At 55.1% G+C, this 24,342-nt stretch overlaps 2 protein-coding genes across 3 annotated transcripts; one reads left to right on the top strand and one right to left on the bottom strand.

Moving 5' to 3' along the window:
- Positions 1–4,015: 4,015 nt before the first annotated feature.
- Positions 4,016–4,613, top strand: UCN (urocortin; the record flags this gene model as incomplete). The annotated part of the gene is made up of 1 exon (XM_081856302.1): positions 4,016–4,613. One exon carries the CDS (start codon positions 4,016–4,018, stop codon positions 4,433–4,435), a length of 420 nt encoding a protein of 139 aa, XP_081712428.1. The 3' UTR covers positions 4,436–4,613.
- A 1,958-nt stretch (positions 4,614–6,571) lies between these two features.
- TRIM54 (tripartite motif containing 54) lies at positions 6,572–23,763 on the bottom strand. Of its 2 annotated transcripts, none has more exons than XM_081855971.1 (10): positions 23,343–23,763; positions 16,642–16,814; positions 15,126–15,297; positions 12,753–12,848; positions 11,123–11,356; positions 10,883–10,905; positions 10,009–10,133; positions 8,800–8,907; positions 7,320–7,370; positions 6,572–6,706 (listed from the first exon to the last, which is right to left on the bottom strand). In XM_081855971.1, exons 1-10 carry the CDS (start codon positions 23,508–23,510, stop codon positions 6,693–6,695), a joined length of 1,164 nt encoding a protein of 387 aa, XP_081712097.1. In that variant the 5' UTR covers positions 23,511–23,763; the 3' UTR covers positions 6,572–6,692. The 2 variants fall into 2 exon arrangements, with proteins under 2 accessions (XP_081712097.1, XP_081712098.1); XM_081855972.1 differs by having other exon boundaries at positions 6,572–6,703; positions 23,343–23,762.
- Positions 23,764–24,342: the final 579 nt, after the last annotated feature.

Consider the following 24,342-nt stretch of genomic DNA (forward strand, 5'->3'; position numbering starts at 1 on the left):
AAAGTTCTATTGGGGGCCATTTTGGGATGGCTGCATGGAGCTTCCATGTGCAGGGACAGTCTACCTCAATCCTGGTTGCTAGGGAAGGGAAGCAAGGGAGGGCATCTGGCTGACCACTGTGACAGACTGCAAGGGCCCCCTTTGTGCCTTTCTCTGACCTTCCTGTCAAGGAGGCTATTGAGCCGAATAAATCCATTGTGAAAAACAGTGACTTCTGTCTTTGATGTGGGTCTCGGGGTGAAGGTCTCTCAGGCCCAGGAGGTGCGGCTCAGCCTCTGGATGAAAAGGTGGACAACGTGCGGGGCAGGATCTACAGGGAGGGTGTTTGTGTGGCCCCCAGAGGAAGTGAGGAACAGGCAAAGGTGAAAGCTGCAAAGGTGGCTTTGAAAGGGGAATAGGCAAAGGGGCGGAAACGTCTATCGGTGGCTAAATGGAGCCTCCGTGGGCAGGAGGGGTCTACCTTCGGGTGGGAGGGGGTGCTGGACATGATAGGTGCCCCTGCTGCCTTTCGGGGAAGGTGGAATCGGGCATCTGCAAAAGGACGCAAGGAGTCCGGCCCGGCGAAGGTGTCAGGGCGGCTCCGAGGGCCGAGCCTGCCGCCCGCTCCTTCGGCTCGTGCCTGCGATGGCGGGACACGGCCTCCTCCCTGCGGGCCGGTCTTTTTCGCTCGCCTGCTGCCCGGCGCGTGTTTGCCAAGAGGCCAGGCAATTGTCGGCGGCTGTTTGCTTTGTCTCCCGGCGGCCGAGCGAGCCAGCTGAGCCCCGCGCTGCGCCGCGCCGTCTTCCCTCGTGAGCGAGGCAGCCTCAGCTCCAGGCGACGCAGAGGCCGGGCCCCTTCCCCGCCCAGCGGGGCTTCAGGCGCAAGGCCCCTTCTCCACTCGGCTGGGCCATAAGGTGGGCGTGGGGGGCGGGCAGCGCGATGGCCGAAAATAAACCTGTTGGTCAGCCAGAGCCTCCAGGCGCTCTCTGGCCCAGCAAGGCAGACGTAGCTGGGGAGGGACACCCCAAGAAGGGCTGCAGCACCCCCCTTCCAGCTCCAAGTCCCGCTGCGGCCCAAGCCTGCGCTGGCCCCATCCATCCTTGGCCATGAGACCCCCAGACCCAGTTCTCTGAAGCGCAAGTGAGCTCCCCTCGGGCCTTCCCTCCCTGGAGAGCCACGCAGAGTTCCGCTTCCCATCGTGGCTCACGATTTGCAAAGGACCTGTCCTATAGGGACACCCCCGTCTCAAAGTCTGCCTCGCTCCCCTGCCTTCCCCCATTCCAGAAGCGGGAGCCCTAATAATACTCCATTAAAAGGCACTTGGATGAGGTCAGTGCAATGGCCTGCGGAGCGCCGGGGGGCTCCGGCTGCCAGGCGAGGAACAGGCTGCCCATTAAGAGGCTGGGGGAAGAAAGGCGCTCGCAGGCCTCGCGGTGAGGTTAGCCGGGCCGAGCCTTCCGGGGCAGCCTAGCGAGCGCTTCCCGAAACCCCGGACCCTGAAACCCCACGGGGAGGGAAAGGGCATTTCAAAGCATTTCGGAGCGACCCCTCTGTCCCCAGACAGTCCGCTTCCACCGGCAGAGGCTCTCAAGGGTCTCCAAAGTCTTTGCCAGCCTCACCTGAGGACGCAAAGATTGAACCTGGGCCCTTCTGCACTCCGAGCATCTGCTTCTCCCCCCGCCCCCGCCCCCAGCCAAGGCCTTTCCCAGCCACTATGCGCGCTCCTTCCGCTGTGGAGGTCGGGAAGCAGGACCCCTGCCTGACCCCCTCGCTTAACCCAGCCCCTGGCCTCGAGGGAGACCTTAATGGCTATAGGAATGATGGTTGGGGAGCCCGAGCGCACTGGGCGGAAGGGCTCGCGGGCGCCAGTTTGGGCAACATCCCAGGAAAGAGGAGTCGGGATAGCAGAGGACAAGCGCTCGGGGCTGCGCTCTGGGGGAGCGAGGCGCGTCTCCAGACCCGGAGGCTGGACAGAGGCAGGGAGAGCTGTCACGGTCGCGCCTGTTCAGCACCACGGACAGCGGCTGCTCCCGGCCGAATTCGGCTGCTTAGAATTTTCGAATTGTAGAGTTGCAGGGACCTCAAAGGGTCATCTAGCCCAACCCGCTGAAGCCCCCTGTTCCTGAGCATGTGGCCATGTCTCTCCCCGGTGGACACGGAAGGCAGTCTGTGCCCTGTGAGGAGATGTCGCCTGAGTGGGGAGACGGAAGTTCTCCCAAACCACAGCTTCCTCCGCAGCAAACGCTAATCTTGCCCCCCCCCCACCGTGACAGCGGCCGGAAGGCCAGTGTGTTGGGTCAGCTCGGCCTCTGCTTCCTGGCTCTGCCCTGTTGGGATTTGTCCCTCTAGCCTTGACCCCAGTTTTGACAGCCTCTCTTTGGGGTTTCCCGCAGCCCAGGTCTGGATCTCTCTTGGTCTCTGAGTGCTTGAGCCTGAAGCAACAGTTCAGAATCTCACCCTCCTAAGGGCACCTAGTGAGGGAACGCGGAGATGCGACAAAATGGTCCTCCTCTTCAGCTATGTTGTTTTCTTTTTAAATTAATAACTAAAGTAAATTAGATATTGCATCGAGGGCAGAAACCCCTTCAAGTGGCCAACTGGGAATAAGTCCCCCGGAACCCTCCCTTGATGGCGCCGACTGCTAGGTGCTACTCCCCCTCCATCCTCGCGCGTACCCCACCACACTGCCCGAGGTCCAGGTTCCTTAGGGAAACAGCCTACGACCTCTGTGGCGCCTGCAGGTTCAGCAGGGAAGCGCGGTGGACTAGAAACAAACCCCGCGGCCTTGATTCTGCTCCCCAGATGCTTCCAGCCCGAACTCCACCCAGTCATCACCTTCCTGCATTGGACGGGGTTGGGCTAGATGACCCTCGGGGTCCCTTGCAACTATTCAGTTCTACGATTCTCCGAGTCACTTGTCAGTGATTCTTTAACTGTGATTCCTGCATAGCAGGGGGTTGGACTAGATGACCCTCGGGGTCCCTTCCAACTCCAGAACTCATTCATTCTGTGGTTTTATTGGGGCGGGGGGAGTATCGCTGTCCCGCACCCACAGCCCCTCCTCTTCAGTCTATCGCTCTCAGTCGGCGCAGCCCCTCCGACAGAGTCATGCAGCCCGGAGCCGGGAGGGGTAACCCGGGGGCGCGAGAAGGCCAAGCGGGGCGGGGGGGGCGCGAGTGCCGTGGAGTTCAGGACAGACGTCCAGAGGTTCCTGCGCGCAGCCTTGGGGCTCAGCTGCAGAAGCGGCGAGAATCCCGGCGGGGCGAGGGCGCCGCGCAGGGGGAGCCGCGACTCCTTCTCCTCCGCCCGATCCCAGGAGGGTCCTTCGGGGGCCGCCGCCGCCCGCTCCATCGGCAATCAGTCCATGTCCCGAGCTGACGTCAATGGATCTCCCGGCCTGCTCTATATAAAGATTCCTCCCGCGGCTCCGCGCACCCTTCTTCCCGGCTTGGCAAGGACACCGTGGGGAGAGAGTCCCCGGCGTCGCAGGGCGGAAAGAAGGAGAGAGAGAGAGAGAGAGAGAGAGAGAGAGAGGAGGAGAAGAAGAAGAAGAAGAAGAAGAAGAAGAAGAAGAAGAAGAAGAAGAAGAAGAAGAAGAAGACGACGAAGGAGAAGGAGATCTCCTCACGCCGAGGCGGAGAAAAACCTCTTTCCTGCGGAGGGAGCCTGGTCCGGGGCTGCCCCGTGTCGCCCCCTGTTGGCATCGGACACCCGGAGCGGCTGAGAGATGGCTGGTGAGGGACTTGGGTGGGGGCACAGTCTTCTCTGCCCTAGAGTTTGCCCGGGGGACATGAGGGGGGAAGAGCTGGAGGAGGGACGGGGCGGCGGGGGGGGGCTGAGGAGCTGCTCCACAGGTGGGCGTCGGGGCTGCTTCAAACTCTGCCTCCCGCGCTGCGACTGAGCCCTGCTGCTCTCCAGCCAGTCACTGCGAGAAGCGGCTGCGGGCCCCGACGGGCCTCCTTGGGCCTGATCCGGCGGCTCTGGGGCTCTCCTGATGTTCTGTTCCTCTCCCCCTCTAGGCCTGGACCGCCCCAGCATGAGGCGGGCGCCGCTGCCCATCCTCGTGGCCTCGCTCCTGCTGGTGTCACACGCGGCTCTCGGAGTCAGGCCAGCGCCGGCCCTCGACGGCAGCGCCGAGAGCGGCTTGAGCCTGCGGCTGCGGCTGCTGCTCCTGCTCCGGGGGGAGGACCGCGCCGCCGCCTGGCCCCTCCCGCCCCCGCTGCCGGCTCCGGGGCCCGACGGGGTGGCCTTGCTGGTGCGCTCGCTGCCGCGCTCGGGCCCCGACGGGGAGCTGCTGCGCCGCCGCCTGGCCGAGCGCCTGAAGCGCCGCGACCCGCCGCTCTCCATCGACCTGACTTTCCACCTCCTCCGTCAGATGATGGAGATCTCCCGGGCGCAGAGCCAGCAAGCCCAGGCCGAGCAGAACCGCCTCCTCTTCGACTCGGTGGGCAAGTGAGACCCGGACAGGCCGGCCGGCCCCGGACCGTCTTCGGTCTCCTCCGCCCGGCCCGCCCGCAGAAGGAGGCCGCCCCAGACCAGCCGTCCCGGGAGGAGAAGGCGCAGACGGGGCGCTCTTGGTGCGATGAAGAGGGAGACGGAGCGCTTTTTTCGGCGTGCGAGGGGAGGAGGAGGGCCGGGAGAACCGGGAGTGGAGGACGGAGGCTGGAGCGGGGATCCCTCCTCTGTGGAACGGGGGAGGGGACGCTGCCCGGCGGGAGAAGCGCAGAAGTCCAGGAGACGCGCTGGGTGGAAGCGCAACCGCTCGCTCCAAGGATCAGCCACTGAACTGCCCGCGGGATACGCTCCCTTTATGCTTTTGCGGGGGGCGCTGGGAAGAGAGGGAATCTTTTTGCGGGGGGAGAGAATCTCAGTGGGATGCGGGGGGGGGAGAGGCAGTTCTTTCCTCCCTTGAAGTTGCACACACACCCAACCACGCTAAGCCGCTCCAAGAGAGGCTAGCGAACTTGAAGCGCTCTCCTCCTGCTCCTTCTGTGTCTTCGGGAGTCTGTCCCGCCGTCATTCCGCGGGGCTTCCTTCCAAAGAAGCGTGTCACGGGGTGGGCAAGCGCAGCGGGAGATGATGATGGAAGCTGAGGCTCTCCTCTCCTGAAATCCTGCCCCCCCATAGCCCAACTCAAGGGGGTGGGTGGAGGAAGAGACGTTTTCGAACCTCTCAGGGTTCTCCATGCAGACGCGGCTCCCCGATCCTGGTCCTGGGACGGTGCAGGATTATCCCACCCAAATTGCTCCCTCCGCAAACGAAGGTGCAAGAGGCTGCTGCCCAGACAGGCTTTGGCCGCGACCATCAGCACCGTGGACAGCACCCCCCCCCCCCGCAAGAGCTGCCTTGAGAGTCGGCAGGGAGCGTAAACTGAGAGGAGGGAATGGAGACACACCCCTTCTCGCCGCCACTTTGGTTATTACGCGGCAGCCATCACTCTTAAAATATATGTATTTATGATTTTCCACTATTTACTACTACTGTTGTTGTTGACGGTATTAATATTAGTAGCTCCGAAGGGATCTCTCCGAACTGAGTGAACGGGCAATAAAATGGCAAACGCAATTCAATGCTAACAAGTGTCAAGATATGCAAGAATTAGGGGCGGGAAATCTTAATTTCACATACTCTTGTGGGGTCTGAACTGGAGCTGACGGGCCAGGAGCGACATGATCCGGGATCCGAGGAGGAGGGGGAGGCTGAGTGAGAAGAGGGACGCCACGCGCGGCAGGTGCGGGAAAGGCAGATTTCACGCGCGGGATCCTTAGGAAAGATGATGAAAATAAAACTGCCAGTATCGTGATAATAGAAATGCAAATCTATGGTGTGACGACATTTAACTGTGTGCAGTTCCGGCCGCCTCGCCTCGAAAGGGATATTGAGGAGTTCAGAAAAGCGCAACCAAAACGGTCAGGGGTGTGGAGCGGCTGCTCCCCTGAGCAGAAAGCAGCATTTGGGACCTTTTAGTTTAGAGAAAAGGGAATCCATGTTTATGAAACGATGCATGGCGTGGGAAATTTTTCCTCCTCTCAGAGCAAAAATGATTTTGTGGAGCTGGAATAGGTTCGGGATAAGTCCTTCAAGGGGTTGGAGCGATTCGCCTTTTTGGAAACGTTTTCGGATCTTTTCAGCTTGGGGGGAAATGGGGGGCTCTGCCCTTCTTCCAGCCCCCCGCCCTCCGGGTGGTCCACGCTGTGGGCTCCTCCCCGCCTCTCGGCCTCCTCGGCAGCCCGGCTGGGGCGCTGGAGAAACGGGAGCGCCGGTCTCCGGATTCCCCGCTGCCCTCGCCCAGCCTCTTCCATTCGCCCCGTCTCAGTCCTCCTCTTCGGCTCCTCGCGGCCAGAGACCCTAGGGACGGACTCTGCCGCAGGGCACTTTTAAAGGGGTTCTTTAGCGGCGATTCCTGCACCGCAGCGGGGTTGGACTAGATGACCCCTGGGGCTACCTTCCAAGGCTACAGTTCCAGGTGATCCTTGGACTCCCTCGCCCCCCCCCCATGCCACTTCCCCTTTTTTCCGAAGTGGCTTCGCTGCCTCAGGCCGAGAGAGCGCCCCCTCCCAACAAAAGAAAAACGGGACCTGGAATCAGCGGCTTTAGCAAACGTGACACAACTTTATTCTCTCGGCAGATTAAAAACTCGGCAAAGTGCAGGCGAAAGCGAGGAAGTCCTTTGGCGGGGGCGGCGGGGGGGGGGGCGCTGCTGCTTTGACTCCTCAGTGCTGACCTGCTTGAGGGGGAAAGAGCCACACTCAGCATTGGGGGAGGGGGTGCCTGGGCTCATCGGCAGGGAAGAGAGAGGGCAGCCCCACCCCCACCCCGAATTTCTCTTTTACGTCCAGCTCGGAGCAGAAAAGAAGGTGTGGGAGCCCTGAAAACTGCATCTGGGAGTCCCCAGGTTTTCTTTAAAAACCTCAGATTTTTAAATTTCTGGAGGCAGGGGAGAGGGGGATATGTCTTGTGGGTAAGCCGGACTGTGCCCCACTCAGTGCTGAGTCAAATGGGCTGCGGATGCGCAACGGAGCTCATGGCTAGGCTGATCCCCAAGGGGGGGGCGGGAGGAGCTGGAGCCACATCCACATTCCTGACCCCCCCCCAGCCTCATTTGGGCTGAGTCAGGTGTGCTGGGGAAGTTTACTTACCTTCAGTTCACAGTATGTTCCTGAAAGCAGGCTTGAGCTTGTAGTTACAGAAGAGAGTGTGGGAGTTGAGCCCATGTGCTGCTGGCTGAGGGCCAGCAGACAGCAAAAGACACCAGGATGGAATACGGTGGGAAAGGGAAGATGTCTGTGTGACCAGCCCTTTTATGGGGTCTCCCAGGGTCAGATCCAGGACGCACTTACCATGAGAGGCACTGGCTGGCTTTGGCCTCAGCCGGGGCAGGTTCTCTCCATCTAGGCAGAGAAAAGGGAGACTCTCAAGCCCTCAAGCCCATGATGTTGCCGGGGGTAGACTAGATGACTCTTTGGATCCCATTCAACTCTACAACGCCTCTCTGGTTCACATGTCAGGTTCTGCCAGTGGGGAGGGCCCGTGTCTGAGCCCAAGCTCAGAGAAAGAGAGGAAGCAGCTGCCTGGCGCAGAGTGAGGCCCTTGCTTGGTCCATTGAGCTTAGGGGACAGTGGCCCCCAAGGTCTCTGAAGCCCTACCTTGGGAAGCCCCTGGGGGGGATGGGGGAGCATACCTGCAAGCAGAGCAGGTGCTCCACCACCAAGCATAATGGCCCTTCATCTATTATGGGATGTGAAGTCTGGCCTTTGCCGCTGCCTGCCTGGACCCTGCTGGAGTGAGAATGCTTCCGGCCAAAGCCAGCTGAGCAGTCCTGGCCTCCTCTTCTCTGTCTTCTTCACCTGCGATGTGTGCATTTCAGAGGGTTGGCAGTGGTGAATTTGGGGTCTCCGCTTTCAGCAGTGCCCTGTGTGGTGCTAAAATTTGGTGCCCCCCCCCCCGCTCTCTGTTCTACAGCATCGTGGTGGTGCCCCCTGCAGCTTGGCGCCCATTGTGGCCAAACCAGTCAGGCCATCCTAAAGCTGCCTCTGGGATTGGTCTAGATGGCCCTTGGGGTCCCTCCCAGCTCTACTGTTCTATGGTTCTAGACAGTAGCTTCTACAACAGCAACGCCAGTCAGTTCCACAGAGACCCATCACTGGAAGAGGGGCAGGAAGAGCTCTCCCACCACTGCCACCAGATTTGCATTCAGAACGGGAGAGAAACCAACTGGGTCAGGCAGCCATTGTCCCTTCCAGCCCAGCCTCCTCTCACAGGGGCCACCTGGGTGCAGAGGCAGTTTCACAGCCACCTGAGCAGCGCAGTCCTACTGGGTGCTGCACGGCAGGGGGCACCACAGCAATGCTGTAGAATCGAGAACAAGGAGGGGGCCATTTTAGGGTGCTGCTGACATGTGAGAACCCAAAGTCTGCCAGTGCTGGATGCTCCACATATAAACCAGCAAGCAGGATCTGATCCCAAGAGCCCCATCCCCTCCTGTGGCTTCCCTTGACAGCCCTCTCCTCCTCCTCCTCCTCCTCCTCCTCCTCCTCCTCCTCCTCCATGAATTTGATATTCTCCTGAGGAGGGGAGTTTCACAGTTCGACTGCATGAAGAAGTTCTTTCTCTTATCCGCCATGCATCTTCCAACAGATCCATTCCTGGCTTCCTGAGTAAACTGCGGGTGTGAGATTGATGGACTCTTCTGGAGCCCAGGTGTCGTTGACCCACCCAGAACTCACGGTGCCTGATGGCTGTGCCAACCCCCAGCCCCACCACCAAGCAGCCCCAGGCCAGCCCCCCCTTGCCCCCCTCTCCCTTCCAGTCCCAACTCACCTTCTGTCCCCACGGGGGCATCTGTCCCCTCCAGATGTTCTCCCTCTTCTGCCTCCAAGCCCCCCTCTGGGCCAAGACCCTCCTGCTCCGCGTCCTCTCCAGCAGCATCTGAAAGGGAGAGATGGTGAAGAAAGGCCTTCCTTCAGCTGGAAATGTGGTGGATAGTAGGAGAGGATATATGAACTGAATATTATCCTTCCGCGCTCATGCTAGTGAGCTAGCAGCAGAGCACATTCCCCTCTATATTGCAGGAAACTAGTTGGTAGATTTGTCTGGCTTGTCCAGATAGGATTGTTCCTGGCAAATTCCCCTTTGCTCCCTCTTAAAAAGAATAAAGACACTTCTTTATAAGAAGTTTACTTACATTCAGTTCACAGTATGATCCTGAAGGCAGGCTTCAGCTTGTAGTTACAGAAGAGAGTGTGGGTTCATCCCTTATGGGAGTTAAGCCCACATGCTGCTGGCTGAGGGCCAGCAGACAGCAAAAGACACAAGGATGGAATAAGAGGAAAAGGGAAGATGGCTGCGTGACCAGTGCTTTTATAGGGTCTCCCACATCCATCTACCTGGTCAGACGCAGGGGGAGGATGCTCCAGACCAGGTGTGACAGGAAGTCCTCCTGGCTGCTGCAACATCCCCCTGTGGGTCCATTCTGGGCAAACAGGAAATGTTGTATTTGACAGCTTTCTGTGATGTCACATTCCACACTGTTGCCCACCCACCACCTCAGGGAAAGTTGCAGAATCCCATGGAGATGGCGATGGGACATTTTCTCTCTCTGCGTCAATCGTGCATAATTTTTTTGCCAAAGGTTTTCTGGAAGCCCAAGTGTCTGCTGTGCTGGCAGGTGCAAGCAGGGTTCTAGGTGTCTTCTGTGCAGACACAGACACAATCGTACCTGCAACACGGGGGCTGGACTAGATGACCCTTGGAGTCTCTTCCGACTTTACAGTTCTAGGATTCTGTGAACACTCTTCAGACTAAAACTGCCAGCTTTTCATCGCTGTCTGCCAGGATATTGGGGGGGGGGAGCAGACAGGCTCAGTGGGGCTCCCTCTTCCTTGTGTCCCAGGTGATGCCAGTTCCTTCCCTGACTGCGGCTCAGCCCAGCAAGCCAGCGATCCTGAGCTCTGCCCAGGGAAGGAGATGGCCAGCCAGCGGCAGTCTTCCCTTCTTCCCATCCCCTTCTGGTCTAGGTGTGAGTCTCACCTGTCTGGAATTCAATTGTCCTCAGCATTTCCGCCACGTGGTCGATGTTGACCGTGAAGTGGTCCATGCTTTCATAGCCAGGCTCTGGGTGGCTGCTCATGGAGACTTTGGACATGTCTGTGATTCTGCGGGGGGAAGGAGGAGAGAGGTGAGACTGAGCCCATTCACCAGGCAGGCAGGCAGGCCCACTCTTCACCTGTGTTGCAGCAGTGGGAGATTAGCAGCCAAATTCAACAAATGCATATTATTGGGACTAACAACACAGGGCTATACTGCTGGTAGGCAGATACTCAGACCATAGAGGTACGATTGGTAGAGAGCGGGTTCTGTGTGAGGTCATTTCCCCTGCATTCCTGGAGGACACTTCCGGTCCCTGCCCCTCTTCCTTTGAGTGGCTTTGGGTGCAGATGCCTGAAGCACATGCCTGAAGCTGGTTATCCTGGACATGGAAGTATTTTGCCTGCAAAGCTTTTACTGCTGCCATTGCTGTGATCCAACGCATGAATATAAACCAAGTAAATATTATTTTTAAACTTACTTCCCAAGCTGTTGCCAGACTATTTGTGAAGGACAGCCAGCTTATTCCATATCTGGACTTGCATGCACTAAGGATGACTCTGAACCCAGAGAGAGACCCAGCTGCTTGGGGGGTGGAGTCGGGGGGGGGGGGGCTCCCTCAAGGTCAAGAGGATCCAGGAGAGCCAATACGTGGCTGAGTCAGGGGGTGAAACTTTGGTGCCTGGGTGAGGGCTGCCCCCTACTGTTGGCTTGGCCCACCGTTGTGCCCCTGGTCTGTGGGGTGGTGCTGAGCCCCTGGCCCCCCAGGAAAGATGCAAGAGGCTCTGCTCCTTCCTCCCCATCTCATGCTACTCACTTTTTGATCAGCTCCTTTGCCTGCTGTAGGAAAAGAAAGAGAGTGTTTCAGCACCAGCCCTGGCAGGTAGAACCCTTTGAACAACCCCCTTCACAAACCAAAAGGGGACCATTGCTTTCCCCAGGGTTTGCACAGCCCCTCCCACTATTTTCTGTGGGTCCCTGCCCCCCACCCACCCACCTCAAGCATCCTGCCCTGCCCAGTCCCCCCTCCCGCTCCTCCCGCCCCACCTGCATGTACCTGGAGGTAGGCAGCCATTTGGGGCTCCTCCATGGACTGGATGGCCGACTCCACCAGCTTGGAGGAGACCTCAAGGTGGTCCCCATACTGGCGGATCAGGCCCCGCACCCGCTGGAGCTTCTCGTCCTGCTCCCGCCCAATCTCCAGCAGAAGCTCCTTTTTGCGCTCTTCCAGGAGGCTGTACAAGGAGTCAAAGCGCAGGCAGAGGTGCTGCTTTTGCCGCCGGGCGTTGTCCTGCCAGGGGAGGCGTGAAGCAGGTGAGCACGGTGTGACAGGGATTCTGAGGTCTTAGATATCTTAAATGCTCATAAGTGTACCAACCAAGCATGTACATAGATCAGCACAGGAAGACCGACCTGGAACCATTTTGATTCCCAAACTGAGCAAATGTTTTATCTGCGAGTAAAATGGAAAAGCCTCCCCATTATATTTTCCTTCACAAATCCTGTCTTAAGGATATGTCTGTGTATGAATAGGGTGAGCCTGTGACCTGGCTCAGGAACTCAGTATTTGTCATTACAAAAGACTGGCCAGGCTCCCCAGGCAATCCAATCAAGTGACCATTCAACAGGTAACCTGCCAGACAGGAGGTAAACAAACCACTCAGATTTCTGCTGTAAACCGCCTTTTCTGTGATGTAGGTATGATGTATCTGGGGTGGTGGTCTTGGGTTACACCCCTTCTGTGATGTATGTATGATGTATGGAGGGGTGGTCTTGAGCTCCAGGGCAGGGAATTTAAAATGTCTATATAAGGGCAGGCACACTTTTGTTCTGGGTTCCCTCTCCCTCCTGCGTGTGGTGAGTGAGGACCCTGTTGCAACAGATCAATAAAGATCAGGCTTACGAGCTGCTTTGCTTCTCAATATTCTCTGGTTGGCCTATGTTATTTTCACCTACAAATAGGGAACCTATGTAAGGGACTCTATAAGGGCTTTTGGGTACCCCATGAGGAGAAAAGGGCAAATTTTGTTTACAACAACGGTGGGCTCCCAAACCTTTCTGGGCCTCTGCCCCTTTGGCTCCATAAACGCATGAACCCAGAGCCCCCCCCCCCCATAGAAAGGATCGTTCAACAGCAGCACAATAAAATTCAAAACAACGAATTGCACATTTATTCAAAATGCAATTTAAATTATTAAGCTTATTATTAAATTATTATGCCAAATTGGATGAACTTGATTCAGTGACCCTGAAGCCAGAGATTAATCTGAACTTCCAGCACCCCACTGCATCTTAGCCCCCCCCCCGGTAGCCCCACTGCCCCCCAGGCAACACTACCACCCACTTTAGAAACCACCAGCCTGCCAGGTTTTGAAAAGGCCTCTTTTCACCATCTGGGCAGGGCTCAGTTGGCCCCTTGGCAGGACTCACCCGTTTCCTTTATTTGTGAGTCACCTTTTGGCCCCTGAGGGGGGTCCGAAGGCAACTGCAACTTTGAAGGTTTAAGGCTATATAATGGCAGGTTTTTAAATCAGCTCAGAGATCTCCTGGGTGGGGCTTCAGAATTCCCTGCAAATTCTATGGGGGGGGGCTCTTCTCCCCAGATTCCACTTGCGCAGGGGATCCACCAGAAGAGACGAGCCCCAGTCGGGTGCCCAGTGGGAGCACGGAGGCTCCTCCCCACTCACCTCAATGGTTTTGCAGATCTCCTCCATCTGGGTGATGATGGCCTGGATCCGGTCGTTCCCAGCCACCAGCATGGCGATGCCATCGCTCAGCTCCCCCTGCCCAGTCAGAAAGAGGGAGGAAGACTGTGGGATGTAATCCACTGGGAGCAGTCAAATACAACATTCCTTGTTTTCCTAGAGTGGACATGCAAGGGGATGTTTGGTCCAGCCCATGGGTAGGCAAACTAAGGCCCAGGGGCCGGATCCAGCCCAATCGCCTTCTAAATCTGGCCTGCAGACGGTCCAGGAATCAGCGTGTTTTTACATGAGTAGAATGTGTCCTTTTATTTAAAATGCATCTCTGGGTTATTTGTGGGGCATAGGAATTCATTCATTCTTTTTTTTCAAAATATAGTCCGCCCCCCCCCCAAGGTCTGAGGGACAGTGGACCGGCCCCCTGCTGAAAAAGTTTGCTGACCCCTGGTCCAGCCAGTCAAAACTTCCTGTTCCTCCTGGGCTGGAGCATTCTTCCTTTGCATGTGACTAGAAGTGGCCGTGACCTTACCTGTCCAGGTAACAAAAGGACGAATCACACAGGACTCTCTCTCTCTTTCACTTCTTCATTCCAGTGCTTCTGCCATCCAGCAGAAGCACTGGGATTATTCCCCCATATGGGGTAGATCCACATGTACATACAGTGGTGCCCCGCAAGACGAACGCCTCGCAAGATGGAAAACTCGCTAGACGAAAGAGTTTTCCGTTTTGGAGGTGCTTCACAAAACGAATTTCCTATGGGCTTGCTTCGCAAGACGAAAATGTCTTGCGAGTTCCTGCGGGTTTTTCCCCCTCCCCCCCCTTTTCTAAGCCACTAAGCCGCTTATCCGCTAAACCAATAAGCCGCTAAACCGCTAATAGCGCTAATCCGCTAAGCCATCAATGGGCTTGCTTCGCAAGATGAAAAAACCGCTATACGAAGAGACTCGCCGAGCGGATTCTTTTCGTCTTGCGAGGCACCACTGTATTTGTAACTAAGTCTCCCTTCAGTAATCCAGCTGACAATAAAATTGTCATGTCTTTATTCTTTTAAGAGAACTTACCAGGACTTTACAATTCAATCTGAGCCGGGCAGGCTGAATTGTATACTAGTGAGAGGCTCACACGAGCCTGCAGCCAGCTATCTGCTGGGCATGTAAAAAGGGGACTGTAACTCTGCTACATAAAGAAACTTGCTAGCAAAAGTTTGGAAGGATATAAATAAACAATATATTCTCTCCTGCTACCCTGAACATTCCCACAAAGACAACCTCAGCTGACCACTTCAGTGTCCTCGTCATGTTGCAAGATCCGTGAGGGGGCCCTCCAGGCTAATGGGGGGGGGGCCTCTCCTGCACCCCCTCCCTTAGATGCCAGTGTGAAGTGGGTGACCTGAGCAGAGTTGGGAGAAGGCTGGAAGTTGGAGACACAGAGACTCGCTTGTTCTGTGCTGAATCCAAAGCTGCAGCTAATGAGGAAGCAAGACCTGTCAGGGTCTGATGCTGGGAGCCCCTCCATCCTGTGCTCATCCTTTGTAAAGGTAAAGGGACCCCTGACCATTAGACCCAGTTGTGGCCGACTCTGGGGTTGCGGCGCTCATCTCACTTTACTGACCGAGGGAGCCGGCGTACAGCTTCTGGGTCATGTGGCCAGCATGACAAAGCCACTTCTGGCGAACCAGGGCAGCGCAAGGAAAGGCCGTTTACCTTCCCGCTGGAGTGGTACCTATTTATCTACTTGCACTTTGATGTGCTTTCGAACTGCTAGGTTGGCAGGAGCAGGGACCGAGTGACGGGAGCTCACCCCGTCGCAGGGATTTGAATCGCCAACCTTCTGATCAGCAAATCCTAGGCTCTGTGGTTTAACCCACAGCGCCGCCCGCGTCCCATCCTTTGTATATATGGGTAAATGAAACCCTAAAGGCACCACAGTCTCCGCTGACCTTCATTCCAAGTTACAGATAGGTAGCCGTGTTGGTCTGCCATAGTCAAAACAAAACAAATTCCTTCCAGTAGCACCTTAAAGACCAACTAAGTCAGTTCTTGGTATGAGCTTTCGTGTGCATGCACACTTCTTCACGAAAGCTCATACCAAGAACTGACTTAGTTGGTCTTTAAGGTGCTACTGGAAGGAATTTGTTTTGTCTTCATTCCAAGGAAACAGAACCTGCGTCAGCAACTGGAAGCCCTGGAGTCTCTCGGAGGTGGTGTGGGACCGCCGTGTCCAGGGCTCCAAAGCCAAAGGCAGCTCCTGCCCCCTCTACCCCCACCCCTGCCTGCCCAGGCCAGAGAGTGCCAGTGGGGCTGCAGGGAGAGGGCAGGCCCTCCCCCCCCCCCCCGCACTGCCACTGCTGCTTGGTACCTTCTGGCGCTTGTAGATGTTGGTCAGAGGGGCCACTTCGCAGTCCTTGTGGGCCCCAAAGACTTTGCACATGGAGCAGGTGGGGACCTCGCAGGTGAGGCAGTAGATGTTGATCTTCTCATCCTCATGCTCCTCACACATCAGCTGCTGCTCCGCCTTGGCATGGAGGGGTCTGGGGGGGCACAGCGGGGAGAAGGAAAGGCTGGGTGAGCCCCCCAGACATTGCCCCTCCTCCTCAACCCACCCCGAGACGAATGTTCCCGATTTGGCCTGGAAAGGACCTGAACAGGGTGTCTTTTGTCATGGTCACCTCAAACCAGTGCAGAACTGGGGCACTGCCTTCACCCGGGATGCAGCAGGCCAAAGTGCCCGACCCTCAGAGGCAGTGTGGCCCAGTGGTCTGAGTGTCAGACTGGGACCTGGGAGACCACGGTTTAAACATCTCCACTGGACATGGCCTTCAGCCAGTCACTGCCTCTCTCCGCCTAACCTGCCTCGCAGGGGTGTTGTGGGGGTTAAACGAGGAGAGGGAGATCCATGTTGCAGCACCTGGAGCTCCCTTGAAATAAATAATAATAATAATAATAATAATAATAATAATAATAATAATAATTTATTTATATCCCGCCCTCCCCAGCTGAAGCCGGGCTCAGAGCAGCTAACAACAGTAAAATAATACAGCATTCTAAAATCAATTCATTATAAAATCAATTCAGAGTCAAATTAATGTCAGCCATTGGGCTAGAGTTCTGTGAGGATTACCAAAGGAGGGAGTCAGACTGTGCCCTGGCCAAAGGCCTGGTGGAACAGCTCCGTCTTGCAGGCCCTGCAGAAAGATGTCAAGTCCCGCAGGGCCCTGGTCTCTGGTGACAGGGCGTTCCACCAGATCGGGGCCACGGCCGAAAAAGCCCTGGCTCTGGTTGAGGCCAGCCTGACCTCCCTGTGGCCCGGGACCTCCAAGATGTTTTTGTTTGAAGACCGTAGGGTCCTCCGTGGGACATACCAGGAGAGGCGGTCCCATAGGTAAAGGTGAGGTAGAAATGCAGCCAACCAACTAATAAACAGAGGATTACATGGTTCAGTTTCTAGGTCTTGGTGTTGCAAATGTGAAGCCGACCCAGGAAGAGGGAGCAGAAACATAGCAGGGCAGGCAGCCAACCAAAGCAGCTCAGGTTCTGTGGACCCTGCAAGGTCTGGGAATAGCAAAAAAACTCTGGCTTGTGTGTATTTTGATAAGGGCTAATGCAAAAAGTGTCCTGCGGGTTGAAAGCTCATTTGCCCCTTTGCAGCAGGAGGGGAAGATGTGCTGGTTATTGAATCATAGATTGTATAGTATGAAGGGGACCCCAAGGGTCCTCTAGTCTACCCCCTGTGATGCGGGAATCCCAGGGGAGGAGCCAAAATCTGAGAGCTGCTCCCTCATTTGGCCGGAAGGGAAGCTTCAGGGTGGACATGCCTGTGAGCAGAGGTGGGGGCCCCTCAGAGGTCTGAGCGACCCTCCCTGCCCACTGCTTACCGAGAGGATTCCTGCTTGTAGATGTCAATGATGTTTTCCACAAGGAGGTTGCGCTGCAGCCCATAAACGCCATGCCGGTCCAGCACCACTTCATGCCGGCAGGATGGGCACCGGAACCGACCTCCTGAGGACACCGACGTGGAGCCGCGTGACTGCCAGAGAGGGTTGGAGGCCTGTGGGGGAGGCAGGAGGGGGCGGAAAATAGATCTGACCCACATGTGGGTAATGAAAAAAATAGTTGATGGGGTTCCTAGATTCAAAACGTGGGGCTTTGCACCCTCTCCAACAGGAGAGGGCCCCCAGCAAAGTTTAAACAGTCACAGAATTAAGCAGTAGTATAATGAGGGAATGTAAATTGGAAAACCCTTTTGAATATCCTTTTTAATCTGCTTTAAAGCTCATGGCCCCTTCTCTCTACCCCTCCAGCAACAGACCACACACTCTTAAGTAACTTTAAAAGCTTTACTTACTAAATCCCAAGGTTGGAGTCATGCATTATTCCATGCAGCAGCAAGGAGAACACAGGCAGGATAGTCTTGTGTGCAAAATATAGATTATAGTCTTAAACATGGAGCAAGTTCAGACACATCTGTCCTGCCTGGTTAAACAGCTGGAAGAGAAGCAGCTTCACTTCCTCCCTCGGGAGCTAAGGGAGCACAAGCTAGCTGAGTGTGCAAAGCCCCCCATTTTGAATCTAGGGCTGGGAGTGGCAAGGGACCTGCTGCCTTTCTCCATTCATGGTTTTCCCTTTGGCCACTAGGTGGCGCTGCTGAGGCTAGAGAGGGACACCCCCCCCCTTGGGAAAATGGCTCCCCTCCCTCATCCCACCCCCAGGATCAGCCTCCAGAGAACACAGTTGCTCCAGCTTTCCCCCTTGGAAAGGGCAGCCACGCAGCCTCCACCCCCTGGGTCGGCAAACTAAGGCCCAGGGGCCGGATCCAGCCCAATCGCCTTCTCAGTCCAGCCCACGGACGTGTTTTGTGAATGGTTTCAGAACTCCCAGGATTAAAGAGTTCCCTCAATTCCCGTCGGTGACTCAGAAGGAGGGAGGGAGGGAGGAGTTGTTCCTCACTGTTCCGTCTCTGCTTCCGAGGGAGACCCAGGGGAAACCCGAGAAGTGCCCTTTTGTATTTTACTGCTGTAATAAAGACTGCTATGTAAACACACAGACGCCTAGGTGTGTTTGGATCTTATACACCAAGAAGCAACAGCTTTCCGCTGTGTTTAGTGTTTACTCTGCATGTCGCGGCGGAGCGAAGGATCCGCGCAGCTTGAGGGAAACGTGCCGGACCCGGAGATCGCTGTAAGCTGGGCCTAATTGGGGTCGTAAACCAATTAGCCACGCCTTTTTTCGCATGTTTTTTCATGAGTAGAATGTGTGCTTTTATTTAAAATGCATCTCTGGGTTATTTGTGGGGCATAGGAATTTGTTCCCCCCCCCAAAAAAAATATAGTCCAGCCCCCCACAAGGTCTGAGGGACAGTGGACCGGCCCCCTGCTGAAAAGTTTTGCTGACCCACACCAAACCAAAATGAAGCCCTCCTGCAACTGTGGGTTTCGGTGTAGGATTTGCCAGCGTGTTCCAAGATGACCCCTCTGGGTTTTTTGGGGTCGCAGGTGGACAGAGCTGTCTTCCGCTTCAGAGGTCTTCTTCCCCCACAACTTGTGTTATGGGGTCTGTGTGGCACCTCTTGACTGGTCCCCAAATTTGGACCTTGGGTATGCTTGGACTATTTAAGTTTCCTGTAAGGATGAATGTGGTGTGTTTTTTTTGGGGGGGGGTGTTACCTGACTGTAGAACAAGGGTTTTTTTCAGCCAGAACTCGCTGGCAGGGGTGTAGCCAGGATTTATTTTGGGTGGGGCAGGCACTATGTGGGGGGGGGGGGAGAGAACAGAGTTATCTGTGACACAATTGGCCAGTTAGTTACATATTTTCATTTATTTGCTTGATTTAGGGGGGACGGGGGGGGGGACTGAGGAGAGCTGTCCATCTGTCCCTGCTATGCCTATGCTGACCAGCCCCTCTCAGGTGAGTGCCATTGCCATTTGCAGAGAATAAGGGAGGTGTTCATGGTGAGTTTAGGCATCTCGGTTTCCAGAAAAATAGCCCGGCACAGACCCCTCTATCACCTCCATGAACCTGGAGTCTAGGGAAAGGGGCATCTGCAGGTTATGGGTGGGAGGAAGGCAGAGAGAGAGAAAACCAAGGAGGCAAAGGCCCCCAATTTCACATCATTATTTGATTGGTGGCATTGCTCTGCCTCTGCAGCCCAAGGCAGAAAAGGCCTCTGAATTTCCTGGAAGGCCCTGGAGGGGAGAGGGAGGGGAGAGGGAGGGGGGGAGAGGGTTGCTCTTTCGCTCGGACCCTGCTTGTGGGTTCCCCATAATGGGCACCTGGTTGGCCACTGCTGGAACAGGATCCTGGGTGAGATGGCTGGATCCTGCAGGGCTTTTTGAATGTTCTTATGCCACATGAAGGCAAGTCTGGGGTGGAGATGATTTAATTAATTTGCTTGCCACCCTATACCCATATTCTTAACATAAAATCATAATATAAAAAAATGAAATGCATAATAAAAACAAAGACCATCCAATACTCCCACAACACATTTAAAAGGTCAGTCAGCCAATCTCTGGTAAAATCAATTACTGCACGGGATAGATACAATACACACAAACGAGACAACCTTTGGTGCCCTGTGATTTTGGGGGTCAGTAGCATCACAGTTGGGGTGCTTGGTTCTATGGGCTCCCCTTCTCAGACTCTCTGATCCTCGAGGAGCACCACTCACTTTCTGAGAAAACTACAGTTCATTGGCAGCCTCTCAGAAAAGGCCATCCTTCCTGCTGTGGATATTAAGACATCCTTAACACACACTCCTGCCCACCTAGCAGTTCGAAAGCACGTCAAAGTGCAAGTAGGTAGATAAATAGGTACTGCTTTAGCGGGAAGGTAAACGCCGTTTCTGTGTGCTGCTCTGGTTCACCAGAAGCGGCTTGGTCCTGCCGGCCACATGACTGTACGCTGGCTCCCTCGGCCAGTAAAGCGAGATGAGCGCCGCAACCCCAGAGTCGACCGCGACTGGACCTAACGGTCAGGGGTTCCTTTACCTTTAACACACACACCATGTGGAAGGTCATCAGATCATCATTGAGACAATTCCTCTTTGCGCTATGAAACCCAGAATTACTTCAGCTTTGGGGGAGAACATGCATCTTCCGCTGAATGGCAGCGTCTCAGTGGCTTGCTCAGAACAATCTGCTCCTGTCCCCCAAAATCTGACCTGCTCTTGGGATAAACTGACCGTGTCTTTCATCAGCTGGACTCACAGGCAGGAGGTGCTTGAGCCCCTGAACTAGTGGCGTCCAAAGTGGGTAGTACTGCCCCCTCTGAGGGATTAACTAGGAAGGCTCCAAGAGGCAAGGGGGCAGCAGGGGGTCTCTGGAAGTGTCAATATCAGAATTTGGATCACTGGATCAAGTTCATCCATCTTGCAGAATAGTAATAATAATAATAATAATAATAATAATAATAATAATAATGATTTATTTATACCCCACCTATCTGGCTGGTCCTCCCCAGCCACTCTGGGCAGCTACCAACATAATAAGAATAAGAATAAGAATAAGAATAATGTGATAAAGCATCAGACATTAAAAACTTCCCAATACTTCAGATGTTTCCTAAAAGTTGTGTGATTCTTTATCTCCCTGACATTTGATGGGAGGGCATTCCACAGGGTGGGTGCCACCACCGAGAAGGCCCTCTGCCTGGTTCCCTGTAACTTGGCTTCTCGCAGGGAGGGAACTGCCAGAAGGCCCTCGGAGCTGGACCTCAGCGTCTGGGCAGAACAATGGGGGTGGAGACGCTCCTTCAGGTATACTGGATTTTGAATACAATTAATTCTTCCTGTTTTGAATTTTCTCAAGTTATTATCTTCCTTAGTGGCTTGCCTCAGCTGCAACAAAATATGTCTCTCCTACATCGGTCTCTACAGCCATAGTAGGCTCTGCTACCTCCCAACCTTTTTTCTTCACCACAAAGGCGTACTCCTCCAACCAACCAGTCAAGGGTAGGGTGGGGGGTACTGGGGAGGGGTTTATGGAACCAAGGGGGTGCCCCCTCAAAAAAAAAAGAAAAGAAAAGAAAAGAAAAAGGCTTGGGAACTACTTCCCTAGAGTGTTCCACAAAAGAGGTCCACTCTTCTCCGCCTACATAATGGACAAATAAACCTCACCTTAAATAGGAAACCTACTGCCTGCTCTGCATGCTGACCTGCTTTTGGCCCCCACCCAAAGCACATCACAAAATCCATTGTCCACAGCCAAGCCCTCCCAGGGAACGGCATCTGTTCAAACTCGTCAGAAGCTCACAACGATAAAATGTACGCCAGGCATTCCTCAGACTGGAATACCCACCCGACAAAGCGGACGGAACTCCAGAACAGGGGGATCCCAGGAAAGAAGAATCAGCTGCACCACAGGGCAGAGGTTGAAGGAGAATGACAGGTCACCCCTTGCTCCCACTTCAAGAATCATAGAGTAGGAAGGGACCTGAAGGGTCATCCAGCCCAACCCCCTGAGATGCAGGAATCTCAGTTAAAGCATCCATGGCAGATGGCCTCCAACCTCTGCTTAAAAACCACCAAGGAAGGAGAGTCTACCACCTTCCAAGGGAGACCGTTCTACTGTTGGATAGCTCTTTCCATCAAGACGTTCTTCCAAATGTTTAGGTGGAATATCCCTTCTTGTCATTTGAATCTATTGGCCTGGGTCCTCCTCTCTGGAGCAGCAGAAAAGAAGGTTGCTCCATGGGACTTCTTCCAAAGGTCCCATTTAAAACCATCCTGGACGACGACAGACGCTCTCTTCTGACAGGCCTTGGGCTGTAGGACTCCACTTACATACAGACAATTCCTGCTAACAACAGGCCACACAACAGAGACCCAGACCCAGAGACCCCCTTTGTCCTCATCCTGGCAGGATTAGGTCCTGTACTAGTATCTCCAGAGTAGAGACACTGTATGGGGCCTAATCCTGCCACCCACAGCATCTGGGATTCATGCATTGCAATGCCTGCCTTTGCCTGCCAACAAGTCCCCTTCTGCACATTGCAAACCCAAAAGTATAAATGGATACAAATCCGTCATCAGAAATGGGAATATTAAAAGAACAGCGAGGGAACACTTTGACCGCCCAGGAGACTGGAGCTGACCTTACGTGACCAGATCCTGGAACAAAAGAACTTCAGAAGGGAGGCTGCAACAGGAAACCACAGAATGACAATTTATCAGGAGGCTAAAAGCCTCACGCATTGGATCGGGACACTGAAATTTATAAAATGATGCCTGGCCTGGAGAAAGAGGATGAAGAAAAGTTTCTCTTCCTCTCTCATCACACTAGAAGATGTGGACATCAAAGGAAGCTGAATATTGGAAGATTCAGAACAGATGAAAGTGTTTCTTCATGCTGTGTGTAGTTATACTACGGAACTCCCTCCCACAGGAGACAGCCAGGGACACCAACTTGAACTGGGCAAATTCATGGGGGAGGAGAAGCTCTCAATGGCTACTGGCCAGGAAGGCTCTGCTTCCACAGAAGTCCTAGTTGCTGGACACCACAAGCGGGGAGGGGGCTCCTGGGCTCAGATCCTGCCTGGTGGTTTCCCATCTGGGCATCTGTGAAAACTGGAGGCTGAGCTACGTGGGCCTGATCCAGCAGCCAGGCTTTGAATAATGTCTGTGCTATTGATGACTTGTTCTTAGTTAACTTAATCTGCCCTGCATTTCATTTTCTTCTGACCTCATTACTTGCAGGAAGCAACGATGTTGATGTGCGAATGCCTGAACACACACATCAGAGCAGCTGAAGATGGAGGAAGCCTAATGCAGGTCACATATATAGAATCATAGAACTGTAGAGTTGGAAGGGACCCCCAAGGGTCATCTAGTCCAGCCCCCCCCCAACGCAGGAATCACAGCTCAAGAATATCTGCCGGAGAGCCGTCTGCCTTCCACACCTGGCTGCTCCTCCCCATCACCTCCATTTCCCCCTCCCTTCCTCATTAGGGGGCCAGGGATGGACCACGATGGAGACAGGAAGTAGTCACATCGTGCCTGAGGATGACCTGAGAGAAAAGGGAAGGTGGCTTGCTAGGTAATTATTGTCATTTTATCCCACCTTTTTGTCCCAGGACCTCGAGGGGCTGTACATCGTTCTCCTCCCCATTTAATCTGCCCAACACTCTTGCCAGGTAGGTTAGGCCACGACTGACCACCCATTGAGCTTCATGGCCGGGGGGAGATTCAAACCCGGGTCTCTCCCAGGTCTGAGTCTGGCACTCCGTCCACTGCACTGCCCTGCTTCTGTGCAACGTCAGCCAGTTCTGCCCTCCTGATCCCGTCTCCCTTCCCAGAGCTGTGTCCAGTACCTGAGCCCCCCACCCTCCTTAGCCCACTCATCCTCCTGCCCCCCCTCCCCCCGCTCTCTCCCCACACCTCAAAGTCTTCTTTGGGGTAGGTGGCTCCTCTCCACTTTTCTTTGGCTCAAGTTGTTCTGAAATACCTCAGGCAGATTCACAGCAAAGAGCAAAGGAGGAGAGTCTCTGGCCATGACACCCTCCCTGCCCTCCAATCCCACCCACTTCCACCCCAGAGCTGAGACCTGGCCGGGCAGGTGCGGAGACGCCGCTGGCCCTCACCTGGAAGATGTCGTTGGCGCACTTGCGGCAGAGGTTGTGCTGGCAGGGCAGGATGACGACCGGCTTGGTGAACATCTCCAGGCAGATGGGGCAGATGAGCTGCTTCTCCAGGTTGTCCATGCTCTGCGAAGTCCCCAACAGCGGCTTGAAGCCCACGGCAAAGTTCATCCCCGCAGCGGCCCCCTGTGCACTCCAAGGGGCTCGGTGGCAACTGTGGACACCCCGGGCCTCCCTCTGCCCTCGTCCTCTCCCTGCCCCCTATCTGCCCCTCACACGTCTCTCTGCCGGCCTGGCGGCCTTGGACCCTTCCTACTTGGCCCCTGCCTGGCTCCCTCTCGCCTGGCCTGGTCCTTGGGCCTCCGCCTGGCCGCCCTCGCTCCTGGAAGTCCTCTCTGCCTTGTTCTGGAGCTGCTTCTGGCCCCCCCACCCCTGTCCTGGGCCTACCAGGCTATTTTTAGGGGGTCACATGATCCCAATGGCATCCCAGCTGCCATTTTTGTCCCAGCAATTGGGGGGGGGTCAGAGAGGGGAGAAGCAACAGCAGCTGTCAGTGGCATCAGGTGACACTTACTCACTCTTCCTCAACAGCGCAATGACATCTTTGGCCTGGGAAGGGGGGGGGTGGCTAAAGGGGGTCTCCTCTGATAGGGGCCATGTTTTCCATCTTAGGGTTCAGCCCTGGAACCGCCCCTCTTTCCCTTTTTCACATTGTATTGTAGCAATAAAAGCAGGGGTTGCATTCAGGAGACTGAAATAGTGGCATTTAATGGAGTCCATGTTTGTGTATTGGGCAAGATCCAAACTCTGACTCTGCCTGCTTCTCTTAAGTAGAGCCAGAAGATGAGCTTTTGTCATAAACTGCACAGGGTGTACAACACACACACACACACACACACACACACACACACACACCACCCGATTCAATCTGCCACCCCAAAATCCCTTTGTATATCAGCTCAGATTCTTTTGCACAAAACCTCTGAAAGCATCCAAGCCGCAA

The sequence above is a fragment of the Podarcis erhardii genome (assembly GCF_964252035.2).
Source record: "Podarcis erhardii genome assembly, chromosome: 3".
NCBI classification, from domain to species: Eukaryota; Metazoa; Chordata; class Lepidosauria; order Squamata; family Lacertidae; genus Podarcis; species Podarcis erhardii.

What these genes read in the sequence shown, in the direction of transcription:
- TRIM54 (XM_081855971.1), bottom strand. Translation starts at nt 23,510, where the DNA reads ATGAACTTTGCCGTGGGCTTCAAGCCGCTGTTGGGGACTTCGCAGAGC. An exon ending in AAATGGCTGCCTACCTCCAG is followed by an intron (nt 10,906 to 11,122) that starts GTACATGCAGGT and finishes CTTTTCCTACAG; the next exon opens with CAGGCAAAGGAGCTGATCAA. An exon ending in TGCCCCCGTGGGGACAGAAG is followed by an intron (nt 7,371 to 8,799) that starts GTGAGTTGGGAC and finishes TTCTCTGCCTAG; the next exon opens with ATGGAGAGAACCTGCCCCGG.